This window comes from Balaenoptera borealis, assembly GCF_965194805.1.
Source record: "Balaenoptera borealis genome assembly, chromosome: 2".
Classification (NCBI taxonomy): Eukaryota; Metazoa; Chordata; class Mammalia; order Artiodactyla; family Balaenopteridae; genus Balaenoptera; species Balaenoptera borealis.
In genome coordinates, this window is record NC_138867.1 from 178,523,562 (window position 1) to 178,545,954 (window position 22,393).

Sequence of the window (22,393 nt, forward strand, 5' to 3'; positions counted from 1 at the left end):
GTGGGCTTGCGGTTCCCAGGAGCAGCTTTGGGGTCCAGAGCCTGAGTAGAGGGACACATGTGGACGGAGCGTGGAGCCGAATGAGGGTCCCGGCTGGGGAGGGGCGTGGAGAGTCAGAGGTCATGGACCGGCGCCCAGCCGTTTGGATGCAGTTAGTTGAAGGCTTTTCGCTGTGCCGAGACGCCGTCTGGTGTGGCATCTCGGGGGGCGGGGATGACCTCTCGTTCCTGAGCCTGACGGAGCCTCTAACTGCAGCTTTAGGGCTTTGGGGAGCCTGGGTCAAGTCCTGCGGGCATCCCGTCCGCCCCCCTGCCTTCATTCAGGGCTGGGCCTCGGAAGCTTTTTGCTCACCCCTCCCCTCTGCTTATCTCGCCTGCCCCCAGGGACATCTTGGGTGCAGACTACAGTCAATAAGTGAAGGAGCCTCCTGATCCTGGCCTGGATACCAGCACTTACCAGAATGGAGTTCTGAGTTCTGGTCGTCACTATATTCTCAGTACCCAGTTCTGACGTTGCACGTCTACCTGCAACACTGACGAGGAAGCTGGAAACTGCACAACTGCAAAATCTCCCAGGTCTGTATCTTCAAGGAAGGTCGCTCCCGCCCTACAGGGGGCACTGTGTACCAGTTCCCAGCCTTGCCTTTCAGCGCCAAAGCAGCCCCTGAACTGGTCTGGTTCCCCAGAGCTGGTGGGACAGAGAACACCCCTCCCTAAGTCCAACCTGCCAATGGAACTGACTCTTGAACTGTTCCCTCTCAGCAGATGGGATTCTCCTAGTTTGGTGAGCCTAAAAGGATTCACTCTGAAAAGGGGCCACCACTTCTTTTTTTTTTTTAATTTTTATTTATTTATTTTTGGCTGCGTTGGGTCTTCGTTGCTGCGCGTGGGCTTTCTCTAGTTGCTCCGAGCAGGGGCCACTCTTCATTGTGGTGCGTGGGCTTCTCATTGTGGTTGCTTATATTGTTGCAGTGAGTGGGCTTCGCATTACGGGGGCTCTAGGTGCGCAGGCTTCAGTAGCTGTGGCACGTGGGCTCAGTAGTTGTGGCTCGCGGGCTCTAGAGCGCAGGCTCACTAGTTGTGGTACACAGGCTTAGCTGCTCCGCGGCATGTGGGATCTTCCCGGACCAGGGCTCGAACCCGTGTCCCCTGCATTGGCAGGCGGATTCTCAACCACTGCGCCACCAGGGAAGCCGCGGGGCCATCACTTCTGATTCACCCAATCCACCTTCTCAGACTAGGATATGAGATTAGGTGGAAGACATGAGATGCTTTCCTGGGGAAAGGGAGGATGCCCTGTGACCCTGTTGGGGCTGTCCTGCCTTAGGGAACTGGCCCAAGGTTTCCCACCTCAAACACTAGACTCAGGGGCCTTCCTGCCTCAGGACTTTGATCCGTTATTTCTCCGACCCCTGCAGAATCCCTCTGAGTGGGCTTGAGAGGGCAGGGAATCTGAATGGAAAGCTTATTCAGGTTGGAGACACAGGCTTTGGATCCAAACAGATGAGTCAAAACCCCTTGATATTAAGCTGTGTGATCTCAACTCTTCCCCTCTCTGACTCTCATCTTCCTCATCTATGAAAGGGGAGAGCAATCCCCACCCTAGGATTGTAGTAAGAATCGGTCTTGGACCAGCCCCTGACAGTCCTCTTGCAGAAGAACAAATGGGGCAAGAGGGGGAGATGGGAAGGTCAAGGGTGAGTTTGAGGGGAGTAATGTGCCCCAGGAAGTTTGGAAGGAGCACATCTTTGCATTCACATAGAAATACTAGGACACACCAGATGTTGATGGTGTTTACCACTAGACGGTGGAGTTGCTGTGTCTCATGTTCCTCTTTTTGGTGCTTTTGGTGTTTTCCCAGATTACCTACAATGAACATATGTTACTTTTGTAATCAGAAGAAAAAGTAAATGTTATTTTTTTAAAACAAGAAGTTCTATTTTTTCGATGTTTGATTCAAAGGTAGCTAGGGAATTCCCTGGCGGTCCAGTGGTTAGGACTCTGCGCTCTCACTGGGCCCGGGTTCAATCCCTGCCCAGGGAACTAAGATCCCAGAAGCTGTGTGGCGCAGCCAAAAAAAAAACCCCAAATTTTTTTAAAAATTAAAAAAATAAAAAAGGGGAGCTAAGGCACAGGATGGTGATGCTGAGTTATGGGCTGGGGGAGATTGGAAAGGGGTGAGGGGTGCTGCTGAAAGGGGAGGAATATAAAGTCTGGGATTGTTGGGGGCTTGGGCTCCATGGGCAGTAGTGGGGATCTAGTGGGGGGCTGCCAGCCCCAACTAGGCTAAGGCATCCTGAGGAAGTGGAGGGGATGGGCAATGGGAAGTCCCAGGACTGTGCTGCCACTGCTGCATGGACTGCCTCCTCCAGAGCCAGGTGGGAGGGGGAAAGGCCTCAGGAGACAGGACACCTCACCTTAGAGACCTCTCTCCACATCCTGGTAAATATCATTCGGAGCTTCCCATGAAGGGACTCAGTGCCTGCCCATTGAGGGGCCAGGACAGCCCCATCCTCCCGTCTATAGGTAGCCAAAGGACCTGCTGTCAGAGCTGCTCTTGTGGGGAGGTAGATGCTTCCCAGGATGGAGAGTTCTGGGTCAGAACTCAAGGAGCAAGCTGGGCAGGGCCCCTCTGCCCCTTGTCGCCTAAGTTTCTGACCCAGAGGAAGGAGCTTATACGGGGGGATTCCCACCCCTCCACTCCTGTATGCTTGATGGGGAGGAGATGGTCCTTAGGAAACCCCTGTAACTGAGCTGGGGTCAGGGACACCTGCGTTCTGCTGAACTTAAAGGTTCACCAGAGGGGAAATAATCTTAGAGGTGGAGAGAGTTGCTCAGGAGGTCCCTTCCCCCCAACATCTCAGCCCGTCAGCAGGCCTTGGAGATGCAGCAGTGTCCAAGGCTGACCTGCCACCCCAGAATTCAGTCTGATACAGGAGGAAGACAAGTAAAGAAGAAGGCAAGTGAAGAGGTCCTTGCAATACAGTGTGACAGGTGCTGTGAAGGGGAAGCCCAAGGCACTGGGAGCAGAGGAGTCATTGCCCCTGCAGGCTGACATGGGCTTTCCAGAGGGAATCGGAGAGCACTGTGATAGAGGCCCACACTCTGGCATCAGAAAAATCTGGGCTTGTGGCCCTGGCAAGCGACTTGACCTCTGTGTGATTCTTTTGGTCTTTCCTTCCACAGTCGTAAAATGGTTGCCAGAGCATGAAGCATTTTTTCTGTGCTCTTGTTTGAGGAAAAATATCAAAGGGGTTGGATTTATTAATAAACATTTGGAACTTTCTTGCACACGGTAAAAATTCAAGCAGTACAAAAGTATTATATACGGCAGCATAAAGTTTCCTCATCCTCCAGACCCCAGGCCCTCCCCAGGGACAACTACAGTTAAAAGTTTTCATTTCATCTCTGTGTCTTCAAACGTGTGATACAGAGCCTCCCAAGAAAATGATGAAACCTCTCAGATGTTAATAACGCGTTTCAATAGAGATAGGGACTTTGTATTTTCAAGTAACATACAATATTTTAAGTTGTGTCAAAGGGCAGAAATGAATGACTTAGTTTTCATACAGGCCTTTATGTATAAAATGAAACACAATAAATATGTATATATATCCAATGAGATCAAACTATATACACTGTTCTCTACACCTTTTGCTTTTAAAAGCAAACAATATCCTAGCGATTGTTCCAAACAGCACAGAAAGACCTACCTCATTCTTTCTGACAATTTGAGATCCTAGAAGTGGGATTATTGGGCCCTACAGGGGCTGGAATCTGATATTGCCAAACTGTCTTCAAAGATTTTGCATCAATTCTGCCCCATCTGCAGTGGTTGAGAAGGTCTATTTCCTCACACCAAGGCTAGTGTGGGTATTTTCTGGCTTCCTCATCTTAATCTGATAGGTGAATACCACAGTGTTTTACTTTTTATTTATTTATGGATAAGTGAAAGCATACAGATTTTTAAGCTTTATTCAGATATAGTTGGTATACAAAATTGCACACATTTAAAATATACATCTTAATGAGTTTGCTTTTTTTTTTTTTTTTTTGGGCCGGGCTGCCCGTCTTGCGGGATCTTAATTCCCCCACCAGGGAACGAGGCTGCACCCCCTGCAGTGGAAGCACAGAGTCTTAACCACTGGACCGCCAGGGAAGCCCCAGTTTGCATTTCCTTTTAAAACAGTTTTCAACGTCTCCAATTTCTTCTCTGTGTGTGTATTAAAAACATGTATTGCCAGGGAATTTCCTGGCGGTCCAGTGGTTAGGACCCGGTGCTTTCACTGCCCTGACCGGGTTCAATCTCTGGTCGAGGAACTAAGATCCTGCAAGCCGCACAGCGCGGCAAAAGCAAAACAAAACAAAACCAAAAAACAAAACAAAAACAAACAACCCAAAACCATGTATTGCCATTATTAGCTCTTCGGAGTGTGATTTGGCAAAACCTATTCAGAATTAAACTTCACATGTCCTTTGACCCATCAACCCAACTCCTGGTTATTTATCCTATAGAAATAAAAACATGGGAGGTATATATTGTGTGTGTGTGTGTGTGTGTGTGTGTGTGTGTGTATATATATATATATATATATATATATATATACACACACACACACACACACATATATGCATGTACATACATATATAAAGAGAATGTTTAGCGCCGATATTGCGGTGATAGAACTGGAAGCAACGTGAATACTCATCAATACGGGAATGTTTGAATAAATTTCACTGCCCTTATGAATTGCAACTTTAAAAGTGAGTGATATATTTAGAAAAAAAAAGAGTGATATATATCTGGAGGGAGTGTCAATTCAGGCTCTGTGGAGAACAATTTGGCGCCATCAATAAAAGCGAAAAATTCAACACGTCTTTTAACAAGCTATTTCACTTCTACAAATTTATTCTCGAACTCTCCGCCTTGGCCTCCGCTCTTGGTTCCGCCCTCAATCCCGCCTTTTAGGGCTCGTGACCGCCGCAGCCACGCTTTCCCGGCTTGGTCCAAGCCCCCCACCCCCCAGTCTCGTTCCCACCTTAACCCCGCCCCCGAGCCTCGTCACCGCTCTAGCCACGCCTTCCGGGCTTGGTCCTAGTCCCCAGGCACGTCCCCCGAGTCTCGTTCCCGCCCTTAGCCCCGCCCCCGGGCCTCGTCTTCGCCCTAGCCACGCCTTCCGGGCTTGGTCCTAGTCCCTACCCCCACCCTCGGTGCCGCGTTCAGATCCCGTGCTGGCCTGGCTCCAGGTCCCAACCACGTCCCCGCAAGAGGAAAGCCAGAACTCTGCCGGCTACCGGGAGCCACGACCACCTCCCTGCCGGCACCCTCACTTCCCGCCGTCTCTTAGGGGCTTCCAAGGCGAGTCACGGAGTCCCTTTCGCCGGAAGCGGAAGTGCGTGTCGGCGGGATCATGGCGACGTTTGCGGACTTGCCGGACTCTGTCCTGTTGGAGATCTTCTCTTACCTCCCGGTTCGGGACAGGATCCGCATCTCCAGGTGCGGCCCCGCCCCGCGCGAGGGAAGGGCCGGGCGGGGGGGTGCACCAGGAGATGGACATCTAGTCCCCGCGGGGCCGGGACGTTCTAACGGCGGGTCCCCTTCCCCAGGGTCTGTCACCGCTGGAAGAGGCTGGTGGACGACCGGTGGCTGTGGCGACATGTCGACCTGACGCTCTACACGGTATGCGGGGCTGGCCGGGCAGGTCTGGGCCAAGGTCGGGTTGGCCCGACCTCGAGGACCACGCCTCCAACCCTGTGTTTCGAGCGAGGCTGTCCCGGGTGCATCCCGGCCGCGTCAATTATTTGCTCCACTGTGACCTCCAGGCCTCAGTTTCCCCACCTCCAGAATGGGTGTTACCAAAGTCGTGCAAGGAAAGGGCTTATTGATGAGTTTTCATGGAGAAATCATTTTCCATAGTCAACTTATTTCCAGAATTAATCTCCTGAGTGGTGCAGGCAAACCATTTCCACTTTCTCCCATTTGCATTTTTTTCTTTTTATTATGAACTATTTCAAATATATGTAGATACCTTAGTTCCCTGACCAGGTATCAAACCCGGGCCCTTGGCAGTGAAAGTGCGGAGTCCTAACCACTGGACCGCTAGGGAACTCCTGCTCCCATATTCTTAAAAACAAAACAGGTGCCAGTGGGTGTCCACATTTTACATTTCAGTAAAAACCACCAGATCGCCTTCCAAAGTAGCCAGACCAAGTCCCACCAGCAGGACCTGAGAACTGCTTCTCCACATCCTGGCCAGTGTTTGATATTATGAAACTTAAAGGATTTTCTCATTTTGTCCTTTTACAAGTAAAAGGGATTCAACCTCTGGCTTCGTGGCCATTTAAAATTTTGCCAACGGTCGCTTCTACTTTTGTGAGTTACCTTTTAGTGGGCAATATTTCTAGTGAGTTCCTTTCCCTCGGCCCAAACTTGCAGGTCCAAATTTTATCAGGAAGATTTGATTCCTCTGTCAAGAGTAGTCAACAGGGGGCAGGGATAAATTAGGAGTTTGGGATTAAAATATACACACTACTGTATATAAAATAGATAACCAACAAGGACCTACTGTATAGCACAGGGAACTATACTAAATATCTTGTAATAACCTAAAATGGAAGACAGTGTAAAAAAAGAATATATATATATATTCTGAATCTGAATCACTTTGCTGTACATTGAAACTAACACAAGATAGTAAATCAACTATATTTCTTTTTTTTTTAATTTTTATTTATTTATTTATTTATGGCTGTGTTGGGTCTTCGTTTCTGTGCGACGGCTTTCTCTAGTTGCGGCAAGCAGGGGCCACTCTTCATCGCGGTGCGCGGGCCTCTCACCATCGCGGCCTCTCTTGTTGCGGAGCACAGGCTCCAGATGCGCAGGCTCAGTAATTGTGACTTAACGGGCCCAGTTGCTCCGCGGCATGTGGGATCTTCCCAGGCCAGGGCTCGAACCCGTGTCCCCTGCATTGGCAGGCAGATTCTCAACCACTGCGCCACCAGGGAAGCCCAAATCAACTATATTTCAATAAAAAAATTTAAAACAGAATTTAGGAATAAAAGGATTAGGGATACCAAGAACCCAACGGAAAAGGTGTAACTGAGAGGTAGCAAAATATCCTCTTGCCTGGTCATGGATTTTGCTAATAAAAAAGTCATATTTACAAAAAACAAGTCGTCAACAGATTTTATGGTATGCAATTTCTTTTTAATTTAATTAATTAATTAATTAATTTTGGTTGCGTTGGGTCTTCGTTGTAGTTGTGGAGAGCGGGGGCTACTCTTCGTTGCGGTGCGTGGGCTTCTCATTGCGGTGGCTTCTCTTGTTGCAGAGCACGGGCTCTAGGCACGTGGGCTTCAGTAGTTGTGGCACGCAGGCTCAGTGTGGCTTGTGGGCTCTAGAGTGTAGGCTCAGTAGTTGTGGCGCACAGGCTTAGTTGCTCTGCGGCATGTGGGATCTTCCCGGACCAGGGCTCGAACCCTTGTCCCCTGCATTGGCAGGCGGATTCTTAACCACTGCGCCACCAGGGAAGTCCCTACAATTTCTTTTTTCTGTCCTTTTTTTTTAAAGCTAAAATGTACATATAATGAAATGCACAGGGTACCAGTTAGTTATAGTTTGTTTGTTTGTTTTCTACTAAGTCTAAGTTCCCAGGGTTAATTTTTGCAGCTTTTGCTATTACCAAGCTGTGATTTGTATTTTTTTCTTTTAACCTAGATCTAATTTACCCTGGGCAGTTTTAGCCTTTTTCCGTTTTGTTTTGTATTGCTTATTTCTATGAGGAGGTAGTCATTAAGAAAGGGATAAAAATATTGCCGGGTGGATTCACTTTCTTGCTTACTGCAGAAGATAATGAGAATCCACTCTCTTGCTAGAGACAGATCTGTTATGGTCTCTTATCGCCATTGCTTTTGTTCCAACCTAGAGGTCAAAACAGATTAAATCATCCTGTTGCCCCTGGGGAGGTATCTGGTTGTGTGAGGCTGGTGAGGGAAGGACAGAATTCCCAGGGAACATCAGAGCCCCAGCTGGGGCCTGCCTGTCTCCAGGCAGGTGGGGGCCTTGGGAGATGCCCCACATCTCTGCCCCAGTCACAGCCCCCCCCCGCACCCCGTTTCTGGTTCTTACAGATGCGGCCTAAAGTCATGTGGCACCTCCTTCGCCGGTACATGGCATCCCGGCTCCATTCCCTGCGGATGGGTGGCTACCTGTTCTCGGGCTCCCAGGCTCCCCAGCTGTCCCCCGCCCTGATGAGGGCCCTGGGCCAGAAGTGCCCCAACCTCAAGCGCCTCTGCCTGCACGTGGCCAACCTGAGCATGGTGCCCATCACCAGCCTCCCCTGCACCCTGAGGACCCTGGAGCTGCACAGCTGTGAGATCTCCATGGCCTGGCTCCTCAAAGAGCAGGACCCCACCGTGCTGCCCCTGCTCGAGTGCATCGTGCTGGACCGCGTCCCCGCCTTCCGCGACGAGCACCTGCAGGGCCTGACGCGCTTCCGCGCGCTGCGCTCGCTGGTGCTGGGCGGCACCTACCGGGTGACCGAGACCGGGCTGGATATGGGCCTGCAGGAGCTGAGCTACCTGCAGAGGCTGGAGGTGCTGGGCTGCACCCTCTCGGCCGACAGCACCCTCCTGGCCGTCAGCCGCCACCTCCGAGATGTGCGGAAGATCCGGCTGACCGTGAGGGGCCTCTCGGCCCCTGGCCTGTCGGTCCTGGAGGGCATGCCGGCCCTGGAGAGTCTCTGCCTGCTGGGGCCGCTCATCACCCCAGAAATGCCTTCCCCGCATGAAATCCTCTCCTCCTGCCTCACCATGCCCAAGCTCAGGGTCCTTGAGCTGCAGGGGCTGGGCTGGGAGGGTCAGGAGGCGGAGAGGATCCTGTCTAAGGGGCTACCCCACTGTATGGTCATTGTCAGGGCCTGCCCCAAAGAGTCCATGGACTGGTGGATGTGACCGTGCCAGCCGACCCTGAGACCCCTCTCAGCGTTTATTAATGAGTCCCAGACCCTCTGAGCAGCACCTTACCACGGGCAGGTAATCAGGCTGGAGAGGTATGAAGGCCACAGGTAGGGAGAACCCAAGCCTTGGCTCCTTCAGATCATTGGAATCATGGTTTGCCAGCTGTGTGGCCTCTGTGACATCAGCCAGCCTCTCGGAGGCCCTGTCCTCACCTCCAGAAATGAGGAAGACCATAGCTACCTCTCGGTTATGTTGCAAAGCCTTACTCTTTACTACCAGCCCTGAGGTCCGAGAAGGTCCTCGATGAAGAGCCATTCTCAGGAACAGGACAGATGTGGAAGGGTGGGTTAGGAGTTAGGGAGACCTGAGGGGCCAAGGCCCCTTAGGAAGCCTAGAAGGGCTGTCAACGCACGTGCACCAGCACACTGACACATCATTGACATGCCGACACACCACTGACACGCCGACACACCATTGATAGTCCTACATGCACGCAGGAGACACGGAGAGAAGGGCAGATACAACTCATGCTTTGATGATCGAAATGTTAATAAAGGTTCTCAGTTGTCCTTTCAGTATTTTGTATTCTGTATTTTCCAAGTTTTCCACAATATATATTATTTTGCTATTAAAGAAAAATCATCATGTTTTTCAAAAAAGCACTTGGTTTATTCATTCAACAAATGTGTCTTCAGCCTCCGCTCTTTTGCAAGCATGGTTCTAGGCACTGGGACCACAGCAGTGAACAAAACACACAAGGAAGAAGGCAGGATGATAAACAGGTGAACACATGCACGGAACAGTTTCAGAGACTCTGAGACAATAAACCAGGGCCACGTGATGGAGGCACACGTGTTTGGTTGAGTGGGCAGGGTGGGCCTCTCTGAGCCGAGAGCTGAGAGGTGAGGAACCAGCCCCGGGAAGTGCTGGGGAAGACAGAAAAGGCAAAGACTTGAGATGGGCGTGAGCTTGGCAATTTCCAGGGATGGGAAGAAGGTCCAAGTGGCCGAGGGAACAAGGGGTGAGCAATCAAAAGTGAAGTCAGATGATGGGGAGAGGTTGGAAGGGCCTCACAGGTGGCTTTGGTTTTAGGGGTTCAAAAGGTAGCAACTCCTTTTCCTGACCTTTGAGTCTGAAGCACTTGAAAGATGCAGGTGGCAGACTGATAGTGATCCTAAGTGCCCACCCATGAAATGAGCGTTACTTTTTTTTTGTTTTGAAGTATAGTTGATTTACAATGTTGTGTTAATTTCTGCCGTACAGCAAAGTGACTCGTGACTCAGTTATACATATGTATATGTATATACATTTTTTTTTTTTTTTTTTTGGCCACGCCGCACAGCATGCGGGATCTTAGTTCCCCAGCCAGGGATCAAACCTGTGCCCCCTGCAGTGGAAGCGTGGAGTCTCCACCACTGGACCTCCAGGGAAGTCCCTGTCATCTGTTTTAAAACGTGCCTGGACAATAGTGCAGCCTTGGGGCAGGGTCCTGGTACCCCCCCCCCCAAGGGATATACATAACAATATCTTCAAGCTGTTTTGCAGATACTGAAACCTCCACCAGGTGGGAGAAGTAACGGTATGGTGCCCACAAGCATTTAGACCCCAGACCGGTTAGAACCAGAAGGTTAATGATGCTGATTCCCACTTACCTCATCACCAACAAATCAGAAGAATGTCCACGAGCTGATCACGCCCTCCTCTTTGAACCATTGCTATAAAACTGCTCACTAACCCCACTCCAGGTCGGGACACACAGTTTTGAGGACATTAGCCTGCTGTGGCCCCCTTTGCCTGGCAAAGCAATAAAGCTATTTTTTTTCTAATTTACCCCCACCCCAAAATAAAAATAAAACAAAACAGAATGTACCTGGAACTTGTTTCAATCACGTATAGTAAGGTGACAGACGTGGAGACAGCAGTTGTATGGCCATTAGCATAACTGACACCATCTTGGGTCCTGTTCCTCCTGTCCTCCCACTGACCCTATGCAGGACTGTACTGTACAGTAAATCACTTCTCTGTCGTCAAGGGCTTTGTAGTTAATAGATACTGTTTCATAATCATTAGGTTCAGGTGGCCTCTATGCTCTGTTAGGCCCCAAACAATGATGAAAACTTTCACTGCTGATGTATTCCCGGCACCCATGTGACTAGTTACCCATTTATAAATCTTGATTTAGGAATGCACATCCTGTTTCCAAGCACCTTCCCCCATACCCTAGGTTAACTATAAATTGTCCACATGGCCCCTGGGGGGTGTGGAGTGAGTCTGTGAATGCTTCTGGGTCGCTGTCCAACTGATCCCACCCTGTGAGCAAGTTACCCTCTAATAAACGGATCCATTGATTATATGGAGCTGCCTGCCTTGTTTTTCGGTCTCAAGATGCCTTCTCATTTCGGTGGTCTCTTTTCATTCTCTCCATCCTCCAACAACTGTCCTTTAAAGAAGGGCTTATTACTACAATTCCCAAGAGGAGGGGCAAGCCATGCTATGCACGGCCACACGGGAGGGGGGCGCCAGGACTGGTCAGAAGGAGTGAGGGAAAAGCATGGGCCAGAGCCTTTGTTATGGTTTTTGCTGGAAGGAATGGGAGAGGCAGGGGAGGCCAGCAGAGCAAGCTAAGAATTGGATGGTTTAAATAATTTCAGTGGGGGACTTCCCTGGTGGTCCAGTGGTTAAGAATCCGCCTTCCAGTGCAGGGGACGTGGGTTTGATCCCTGGTTGGGGAACTAAGATCCCACATGCCGTGGGATCACAACTGCGCCGGCAGGCTGAAACTAGGGAGAGAAGCCCATGCGCCACAACAAAAGATCCCGCATGCTGCAAGGAAGATCCTGCGTGCTGCAACTAAGACCCAACGCAGCCAACAATTAAATAAATATATAAATAAATAAATATGTTTTAAAAGGCATTTAAATAAATAATAAATAATTTCAGTGGGTTCTAGGCTCTAGGGGTGGTCCCTAGTTGCATGTTACATGGTCCTGGGATGATTTAGGGCAGGGGGAATATTGGTTTAGGGTCCCAGGGTTAGATAAAGGAGGTGATTGGATTGGCTGGTTTGCATATGAGAAGTGGGCTCCCAGGCATGTGGTTTGCTATCTCTAGGAACTAGCTAACCCTGGGAGGGGCGGTCTTTCCCCAGGTTTGCAAGACCTAAGATGTCAAAGCATCATAAAATGTAGAAAATAAAAAACATGATTAATACACCCTCCCATGGGAATTCCCTGGCTGTCCAGTGGTTAGGATCCGAGCTCTCACTGCCAAGGGTCCGGGGTTCAATCCCTGGTCGGGGAACTAAAATCCCACAAGCCACGCAGCATGGCCAAAATAAACCCCAAAAAACAAAACAAAACAAAAAATACACCATCCCATGAAGGTAAGGTATCATTTATCGAGTGCTTGCTTATTGCATGTCAGGTACTCTGCTCAGTCCTTCATGTACAGACTCCTATCAGCAGCCCAGGGAGAAAGGCACAGAGGAGGAAACTGAGGCACAGAGAAGTTAAGTTGCCCAAAGCCACACAGCTAATGAAGTAGCAAAACTTGAGTAATCTTATTCCAAGATCTTAACCATTATGTGAATTTGCTCTGTTGACATGGAACATTATGTGAAAGGATGGCCCAGTAACTGTGCTCAGTTAGACAAAAAAATTTTTTTAGTTTATTGAGGCATAATTAATGTATAACAAACCACATGTTTAAGTAATTTGATGACTTTTGACATGTGTACACTCGTAAAACCATCACTACAATCAAAATAACAAACATTTCCATCACCCCCAAAAGTTTCCTTGCGGCCCCTCATAACCCTCCCTCCGTTCCTGTCCCCAGGCAACCACTGATCTTTCTGTCACTATAGATTATTTTGCTTTTCCTAGGATATTATATAAATGGAATCATATAGTGTGTTATTTTCTGTGTGTGTGTGGGAGGGGTCCTGTTTCTTTCACCCAGCATACTAATTTTGAGATTTATCCAGACTGTTGCAGGGATCAAAAATTTGTTCCCAGGAATTCCCTGGCAGTCCAGTGGTTAGGACTCCGTGCTTCCACTGTAGGGGGCCCCGGTTTGATCCCTGGTGGTCGGGGAAACTAAGATCCCGCATGCCCTGCAGCGTGGCCAAAAAAATAAAAAACAAAAAACTTAAGAAAAAAATGTGTTCCTGAGTAGTATTCCATCATATGGCTAGAGACAATTTGTTATCCATTCACCTGTGGATGGTTATTTGCATTTAAACATATAATTCTTGAGCAGAAATTAACACAACATTGTAAATCAACTATACTTCAATTAAAAAAGTAAAGTATAAAATAAGCCTTGGGACTTCCCTGGTGGTCCAGTGGTTAAGACTCCGCAGTCCCAATGCAGGGGGCCCGCGTTTGATCCCTGGTCAGGGAACTAAAGATCTCACATGCTGCAACTAAGACCCGGTGCAGCCAAATAAATAAATAAGTAAATATTTTTTTAAAAGAGCCTTAAAGGGGGCTTCCCTGGTGGCACAGTGGTTGAGAATCTGCCTGCCAATGCAGGGGACACGGGTTCGAGCCCTGGTCTGGGAAGATCCCACATGCCACGGAGCAACTAGGCCCGTGAGCCACGACTACTGAGCCTGCGCGTCTGGAGCCTGTGCTCCGCAACAAGAGAGGCCGTGATAGTGAGAGGCCCGCGCACCGTGATGAAGAGTGGCCCCCACTTGCCACAACTAGAGAAAGCTCTCGCACAGAAATGAAGACCCAACACAGCCATAAATAAATAAATAAATTTAAAAAAAAAAAAAGAGCCTTAAAAAACATATAATTTCTGGATAACAAGAAATTTTCCTGATGTTGAAAATAATACCTGCTTGTAAATAATTTTAACATTACAGAAATTGAATCTATTTCTAATCCCTGGTCCCACAGGGATTCATTGGAAAAAGTTCGGCTTATCGTCTTCTAAAACTTTCTTTGTCTTGTTGACTGAAAAAAAAACGCACAATGTGAGAGTTGTGAGTTAAGTTTTATTAGGGACAAAATGAGGACTATAGCCCAGGAGACAGCCTCTCAGATAGCTCTGAGGTACTGCTCCCAAGAGGTGGGGCAGGAGGTCAGTATACATATGACTTTAACGAAGGGGGATACGTGCAATCAAGCACACGTTTGGTAGAAAGTTGCTGCTAGTCGCAAGGAGCAGATGTCTCCGTTAATAATTTTAGTGCTTTTCTAAATATGAGAAGATGGAAGAAACTAGACTGATAAAATCTTCTGAAAAATCTACCTATCGGAAGACCTGTTCTGCCAGTTTTTCCCAGAGCACAGAGTGCCTCATTCCTGATCTCCACCCTGAGCTCCTTTCAGGGTGTGTTGAAGGTCAGCCACTGCAGTGGCTAGTGACTTCATTCTTGTAGAACCAGAAGGCAAGTGACAATTTTTAGTTGGCAGTCTATTATTGTGACTTTGGGCAAAAAACAATCACGGGCATCTCTTCATTTCCTTCCTGAGTTTGAGACCAGTCACAGGACTCAGCAATGAAAACATCAGCTGCATGGCCCATAAAAGCAGGACTGAAACACGTGGCTCCACTACGCAGCCTGGTGGGTTTTCTGATATTTCACCCCTAAATTTGCCAAACCTACTCGGGCATGGCAGAGCTGGTCAACCACAAGGCTCCTCTAGATGCTTACTGCATGACCCCAGCCTGATCAAAATACCCTCTGTCTGGGGCCCAGAAGACTCCAAAAGGCAGACAGAAAGGGTGTGAACCGTTCGAACTCAGCTCCTTCTTCCAAACCCACTATTCAGATAAAGTGTGTGCATGTGTATGTGCAGAGAGGGATCAGGACCAGTCGCTTCAGCTGAAATTCCCCCTACTCAGACCCAGGGAGCCAGAGGAATGGAGTTTCTGCCCTAACTCAGACTAAAGTAGATGCATACCTGTTTAAAAAAATTTTTTTTTTGATTTTTAAAAAAATAAATTTATTTACTTATGTATTTTTGGCTGTGTTGGATCTTCGTTGCTGCACGCGGGCTTTCTCTAGTTGCGGCGAGCAGGGGCTACTCTTTGTTGTGGTGCACGGGCTTCTCACTGCGGTGGCTTCTCTTGTTGCGGAGCACGGGCTCTAGGCGCGTGGGCTTTAGTAGTTGTGGCACGTGGGCTCAGTAGTTGTGGCTCGAGGGCTTAGGTGCTCCGCATCATGTGGGATCTTCCCGGACCAGGGCTGGAACCCGTGTCCCCTGCATTGGCAGGCGGATTCTTAACCACTGCGCCACCAGGGAAGTCCCCATACCTGTTTTGTGTCTATCTCAGCCTATCGACAAGGATGCTATCAGCTAGGGGTGCCTGGAGCACTCACCTGGGCCCAGACTTAACGCAGCGAGCCTCCACAGATATTTCCCCAACCTGAGCCACTGCTGTGTGGCTGGACTGGCCCTTATGGTTTCTTATTATGATTGTGATGAAATAAATTTATTTTAAGGCTGGACAAGAAAAAATTTAAACATAAGATTCTCTCTCTGCCCATTTGGGCCACTACCTCCTCTCCCTTTTGTACAATGTGCATCTGCATTATACATTAACCACACCTCCTTAGAAGACACAAGAATACCTGCCTAACTGTAAAGAGCAATTTTCTCCTGGCACCAGCAAGGTAACTCCTTGGGAGATAACATTCCTTTCTTAATCTTGTAAAAGGTCACAATGACTGACTCTTTGCCTTGTACGTGCAGATCTGTACTTTGTGAACTCTCAGCATGTCACTTTGACGTATAACCTTTTTCTCAAAAAAATGTATATAACTCTGCTTTGACCTGTAACTGGTGGAAAAGTCCTCAGAGCTTTCTGAAAGACTGTCTCCCAGGTTATAATCCTCAGGTTGGCTAGAATAAAATTCTCTATTTCTTTATTAGATTGACTACTAATTTTTTTTTTCCACTGACAATTCCAAGAAGCACCTCAGCAACAATCAACAGGGAACTTGAAAAAACAAGGTTTATTAGTCACAGGTCCTAAAAGGTACGAGGGCATGCCTAAGGTCTCAGATAGAAGGAGATAGGAAGCACAGACCTGGGTTCTGTCTTTCTTGGGGTCGAGGGTGGGGTGACAAGTATTTTAAGGTTTCACTCTGTATTGGTGAATTTAAAACATAAGAGCAGGAACTAGAGAGCAGGAAGAGAAAAATGGGAGCACTTGAATAATCAGTTATCTAGGTTGCCCAGGGATCGCTAAAAGAGGACCTTCATGGATGGGGCAGCCTTGTTTCTATCTGGTTGTGTAGCTAGTAACTGTGTTATGCAACTGGTAATAGATTTATCTGAAATGGATGTCTTTGAAATAGATGCCTCAGCAATCAAAAGCTAATGTCAGCCATGTACACTGCACCTCCTTAAATGCAAAGATATTCCCTGAGCTTCTCAGGGAGAAACTCCCCCAACAAAAGAAGAGCCTTTTTCTGCCTAACTTGTTAAGATGCTTGCAGATCTCGTCGGAGTGTTCTCCCTCTTGCAATAATCATTTTGAATGAAGTCTCTCTTTACCAATGTCCAGAATTATTTTTATTTGACAATGCAGAACAAACAAACAAAAATCCTCATTTTAAAAAATATCTATATATTTATTTTATTATTTATTTATTTGGTTGCTCCGGGTCTTAGTTGTGGCAGGCGGGCTCCTTAGTTGTGGCATGTGAACTCTTAGTTGCAGCATGCATGTGGGACCTAATTCCCTGACCAGGGATCAAACCTGGGCCCCCTGCATTGGGATCGCGGAGTCTTAACCACTGCGCCACCAGGGAAGTCCCTCAGAGTCATTCTTGACTCCTTGCCCCCAAACTACACATCAAATCCATCAGCAGACAGTCATCGGCTCTGCCTTATTTCTAGCATCAGAGCACTGTCCCACTCCTTCCATCCTCCCCTGCCACCTTTGTCCAGACATCTCCATCTGTCATCGGGATTATTGCCTTAACTTTCTAATTGTCCTCCCCAATTCTATATTTGCTTCCATGTAGTCACACACAAGACAGAGATCTTTTAAAAATATACATCAGATAATGTAGCTCAAAACCCTTCACGGGCTCCCCACCGCACTCAGAGTAAAACCCAAAATTCTTACAGTTGCCCAGATGGCCCCATATGATCTGACTCTGTTACTTCTCTGATTTTATCTCCTGCTGGCCTCCAACCTTCACAATTCACTTCAACCATTTTAGGTATTGAGCTTCTGCCGTTGGTCAAAGAGGCCAAACGTTTTCTGCCTCAGGACCTTTGCACTTGCTGTTCATTCTTCCTCCAGAAATTCTCACAGTCCCCAAATTCCTTCAGCCTGATTGCTGGGGGTAATGTGGAAATACTGTGTCTAGATAACTCTGGGCCTTAGTTTTCCCATTTGCCAAGCCGTCGCTCTTCCCCGCCGCAAGCCCAAGCACTAAGCACTGCTAGAACCCAAAGGTATAGTGGTAAGGAAAAATGCTTTTTTTTAAAAATCTTTTTTCTCTTTTTTTTTGTTTTGTTTTTTCCTCTTTTTGTTTATTCTTTTCTTTTTTCTTTTTTTAGTTAAAAAATTTTTATTATTTTTATTACTTTTATTTTATTTTTTACTCAGATGGCATTCTCTCCCTCTCACTCTCGCAAAGGAAGAGAAGAACGATCATCAATGGCTAATGGCAGCTGCAGAAGCAACACCAAGAATGAGCTTCATGCTCAGGACAGAACACTACACCTCCTCCTCGTGGTTTCAGGTGCTCTACACATTCAGAGAAACTTCTCTAGAAACGACCTATAGAAATGATCCCTGAAAGTATAGTCTTGAAAAATGCTTTCTTAAAATGAGAACTTTCCAATACGGAAAGGAAAGTTTTATGGTTGATTTCAAAAGTAGCCAGTTGAGATAGAATCTAACACCCTTGATTCCCAGCAGATGGCAGCACATCACCAGATTTGCCATGTAAATTATTCACTATAACTTCATGGGACTTCGCTGGTGGCGCACTGGTTAAGAATCCGCCTGCCAGTGCAGGGGACACGGGTTCCAGTCCTGGTCCGGAAAGATCCCACATGCTGCGGAGCAACTAAGCCCGTGCACCACAACTGCTGAGCCTGCGCTCTAGAGCCTGTGAGCCACAACTACTGAGCCTTCATGCCACAACTATTGAAGCCCATGCCACAACTATTGAAGCCCATGAGCCTAGAGCCCATACTCCGCAACAAGAGAAGCCACCGCAATGAGAAGCCTGCACACTGCAAAGAAGAGTAGCCCCTGCTCTCCGCAACTAGAGAAAGCCTGTGAGCAGCAACGAATACCCAACGCAGCCAAAAATAAATAAACTTATTTGAAAAATATTATAACTTCATAACACAGGAATTAAGAGAAGCTGCTAACATTTGTATTCCTCTTCACCCTTCATAAGGGGAAAAATGAAAGGAATTCGTATTTGTTGAATATCCACTTTATCAGCAGGATCCTCTGATTTATACCTATGATTTAAATCAGAGCACATCCTTCATCTCTCAGAACTCCCCAAAAATAATCAAATGGGAAATGAAACGAAAATTTAGATGTATGTATGTACAGTGTCTAGGAGCTAACCTAATAGAAAGATACAACCCACTGAAGAAGAAAAATTTAAACTTTAACACCCTGAAGAAGGAACAGGGTAAACAGGATGATCCCTTTGTGGACAGATACCTTCCTAAACCTGGTGTTCTGTTGTATAAGGGTCTCCGAATGGTAGAGAAAAGGAGCAAGAAAAGCCTGTATTGGATATCCTGAGGACTGGCCAACTAGAAGCGAGGCCCCGCCCAAGCCCCGCCCTCACACCTGAACCCCTCCCCCAGGTCGGACCCGGAGCCTGGAGCCCGGCTTAGCCCCGCCCACCAGATCCTGTACCTACGCCCAGCCTCGCCTTCTAGGATTGGTCTTCAGCCCTGGTCACGCCCCCAGGCCTTATCTCCGCCCAGGCCACGCCCTCCAAGAATCTTTCTCCCCTCTAGCTCCGTCCACTTACCCTGGTAAGTGGCGCCAGGCTGCAGCGATTTCAGGAACGTGCCCGCCCCTTTGGCTTCTTTAGGCTCCTCCTTACAGCCCCGCCCCTTTCCGGCTCACAAAACTGGAAGCGGAAGTGGGGATCAGCGGGCCTGCAGCCGCAGCGGGCGTCAAGGTCACTCAGCAGAGGTACGGACTGCCGGGTTGGGGGGTTGGTCAGGGTCACTGGGTAGGTTCAGTCCCACCCCAGTAGTGCTTTTTTCCCGACCCACTGGGGTCGGGGAAGAGCTGAAGTGGAATTACGTTCAGGTGACGCTGGGCCTCAGTTTTCTCATCTTTCAAACTGTTGTCCACCCTCCCGCCCACAGGCACAAGGCAGATGTTATAACCCAAAGGTATGGTGGGATGCGAAAATGCTTCTTTAAATGAGAACTTTCAAAACAACATGGGCATGGATGATGGCAAAAAATATGCTTTGTGAAAGAAGCTGTGAAAATTAATAAATAAAACCTCACTTAAAATGGACTCCGTTTAAAATGAGGTTTAGGGCTTCCCTGGTGGCGCAGTGGTTAAGAATCTGCCTGCCCATGCAGGGGACACGGGTTCGAACCCTGGTCTGGGAAGATCCCACATGCCGCGGAGCAGCTAAGCCCGTGTGCCACAACTGCTGAGCCTGCGCTCTAAAGCCCGCGAGCCACAACAACCGAGCCCACATTGCTACAACTACTGAAGCCCATGCGCCTAGAGCCCGTGCTCTGCAACAAGAGAAGCCACTGTAATGAGAAGCCTGTGCACTGCAACGAAGAGTAGCCCCTGCTCGCCGCAACTAGAGAAAGCCCACTTGCAGCAACGAAGACCCAATGCAGCCAAAAATAAATAAAATAAATTTTTTTAAAATAAATAAATAAAATGAGGTTTATTTCTTTTCACAGACAACACTAAAGAACTCTCCTTATTAAAAAGACATCATTCAGAAAGGGAAAAGTAAGCTATAATAAGGGATAGGATATTTGCAACATATATATCTGAAAAGTAACAGAATAAGTGAATAAAGTTTGCAAATCATAAGAAAAAGACAAAGGTCTGAAGAAAAATGGGCAAGAGCCTTGAGTAGGCAGTTCATGAAAGATTTCCAAACAATCAATAAACACATGAAAGGACTTCCGTGGCAGCCCAGTGGTTAAGACTCCACGCTTCTGCTGAAGGGGGCACGGGTTTGATCCCTGGTTAGGGAACTAAGGTCCCTCATGTTGTGTGGTGTGGCAAAAAACAAAACAAAACAAAACCAAAACCCAAACCAAAAAACAAACAAATGAAAAGATGCTCAGTTTCAGTGATCAGTGAAATGGATATAAAATCATGCTGAGATGCTAGTATACACCCAACACAGTGTCGAAATTTAAAGGCTGACAATATCAAGTATCGGTAGGGATGTGGAGCACCAGGAATGCTCATAGACTATGTGGGAGTGTAAATTTTTACAATCATATTCCTTCTAACCAACAGAATTTGGTTATATGCAATATGTGATACAATATGGCAGAGGTGAAGGGATGCCGCTCCTGTTTTATACAATGCATTGTATTGTATAAAACTTGGCAGCAGACTTTTCCTAATCTTCCTCTGTTGCTGGCATTGAAGAAGCAAGCTCTCATGAATCATACAGCCAAGAGGATAATTCTGCCAATGACCTGATGGAGCTTAGGAACAGATTCTTTTGCAGATGAGTCTCTGGTCAAGATCCACCCCTGGGTGACATCTGAATTGCAGCCTTGTGAAACCCTAAAACAGAGAACCCAGCTAACCTACAGAACCTGAGATAATATGTGTTGTGTAAGCCAATAAGCTTATGGTAATTTGTTACACAGCATAGAAAATTAATACAATCCATTTGGAAAACAGACCTATTATGGTAAAAGATATGCATGCCCAAGGACCCTGTAATTCCACTCTTTGGAATGTATATAACAGGCATGCTTGCACATGACCACCAAGAGCTATGTACAAAAATATTCATATATGCAGTATTTGAAATAGCCCCACACTAGAAACAATTTAAGGTCCATCATCACTGATATGGGTAAATAAATTGTGGTGTATTCAATACAACGGAATACCATACATTAATTATCAAGAATGAACTCAAGTATACACAATAATATGTACGAATCTCACGGTAAGTGAAAGAAACTAAAAATTTTTAAATGTTGTATGGTTCCATTTCTCTAATACTCGAAAATATGCAAAATAAAACTGCAGTATTAGGAATGAATACTCGGGTAGTAAAAGTATAAAGAAAGGCAAGGAAGTGATTAACATAAAATCCAGGGATATTGCTGCCTTTGAGGTGGGGAGCTAGGGGTTTGTGATTAAGAAGGGACACATGAGATTTCTAAGGTCGTGGGGATTTTCATTTAAAAAGTATTCATCACAGTATAAATTTGTTTTTTCCTTTTTGGTGTTGTATTTCTCATTTTTAAAAAAAGGTTTAAAAAAAAATGATTGGATGAACCTCCACCCAATGTAACTTGGAAATGTAGTAGAAACATTCCAATGTGGCATTGACATATGTTTTCTTGTATATATTTATTCTACCATCTGTCCTCCTCCGCAACTGAAATAAAATTTCTGTGAAGACATGACTCAAATATTCCCTATATGAATGAATGAAAGGAAAAGTATTAAGGGAAATGATGGTAACCACATAAAACCAACAAATTATAAATATATAAACGATATAAACATGTACATACCTGTAGAATGTCTAAAAATCCATTAATATTTATCTTATAAAACTGGATAGATTTAAGTAAAGTTAACAGTCCCAAGATTAACATGCAAATGTAAGACAAGTTCAAAGATAATATAGAAAAACTTCTGAGAAGGGACAGTAAAGTTTAGAAATAAAGAATAGTGAAGAGGGATGTGTCAGTTATCCATTGCTGCATAACAAACCACCTGGAAACTTTGTACCTCCTTTACCGCGTTGCAAGAGCTCAAAGAAAAGCATTCTTCGAGCCTCCCGCCACCTGGCTGCTCTGGGGTAGGCGCGAGGACCCGCCCAATAGACTTCAGCGGCCCTGGTCCCGCCCCGTGCCCCGTCCTCCCGCCTGGCCCCGCCCCCAAGATCCCTAACGGAGCCCGCCCGGCGGGGCCCAACGGCTCCTGTGAGAGAATACTAGGACTTCTCGGCCTCGAGGCTGGCGAATGCAATGGTCGCCGCTCCTGCTGCCTCAAGCGCTCCTAGGTCGGGCCCTGGAGCCTTCCACCTTCCAAAAAGTGGAGAGGGCGCCCCCAGAGCTGCTATCTTTTCCAAAACTGCGCCACTGTTTCCCTCGCAATCTGCCTCTGGCACTGACGAGCAGGTCCGCGTGCGGCCCCGCCTCTTGGGGGGCGGGGTCTCGGCGAGGGTTGGGAGAAGGTGCTCCGGGGGCGGGGTCTTGGTGAGGGCGGGGCGACGGAGCTCGGGATGG

General features: G+C 47.3%; 1 protein-coding gene and 1 long non-coding RNA gene across 4 annotated transcripts; both read left to right on the forward strand.

Moving 5' to 3' along the window:
* The first annotated feature begins 81 nt into the window (after positions 1–81).
* On the forward strand, positions 82–3,290 carry LOC309623394. Of its 2 annotated transcripts, XR_014241349.1 has the most exons (3): positions 82–783; positions 1,861–1,905; positions 2,936–3,290. It is a non-coding gene; the product is annotated as an uncharacterized lncRNA (long non-coding RNA). The 2 variants fall into 2 exon arrangements; XR_014241348.1 differs by having other exon boundaries at positions 82–1,905.
* Positions 3,291–5,107: 1,817 nt separating this feature from the next.
* FBXL12 (F-box and leucine rich repeat protein 12) lies at positions 5,108–9,532 on the forward strand. Of its 2 annotated transcripts, XM_082380293.1 has the most exons (3): positions 5,348–5,496; positions 5,607–5,679; positions 8,130–9,532. In XM_082380293.1, exons 1-3 carry the CDS (start codon positions 5,411–5,413, stop codon positions 8,949–8,951), a joined length of 981 nt encoding a protein of 326 aa, XP_082236419.1. In that variant the 5' UTR covers positions 5,348–5,410; the 3' UTR covers positions 8,952–9,532. The 2 variants fall into 2 exon arrangements, with proteins under 2 accessions (XP_082236420.1, XP_082236419.1); XM_082380294.1 differs by lacking the exon at positions 5,607–5,679 and having other exon boundaries at positions 5,108–5,496.
* Positions 9,533–22,393: the final 12,861 nt, after the last annotated feature.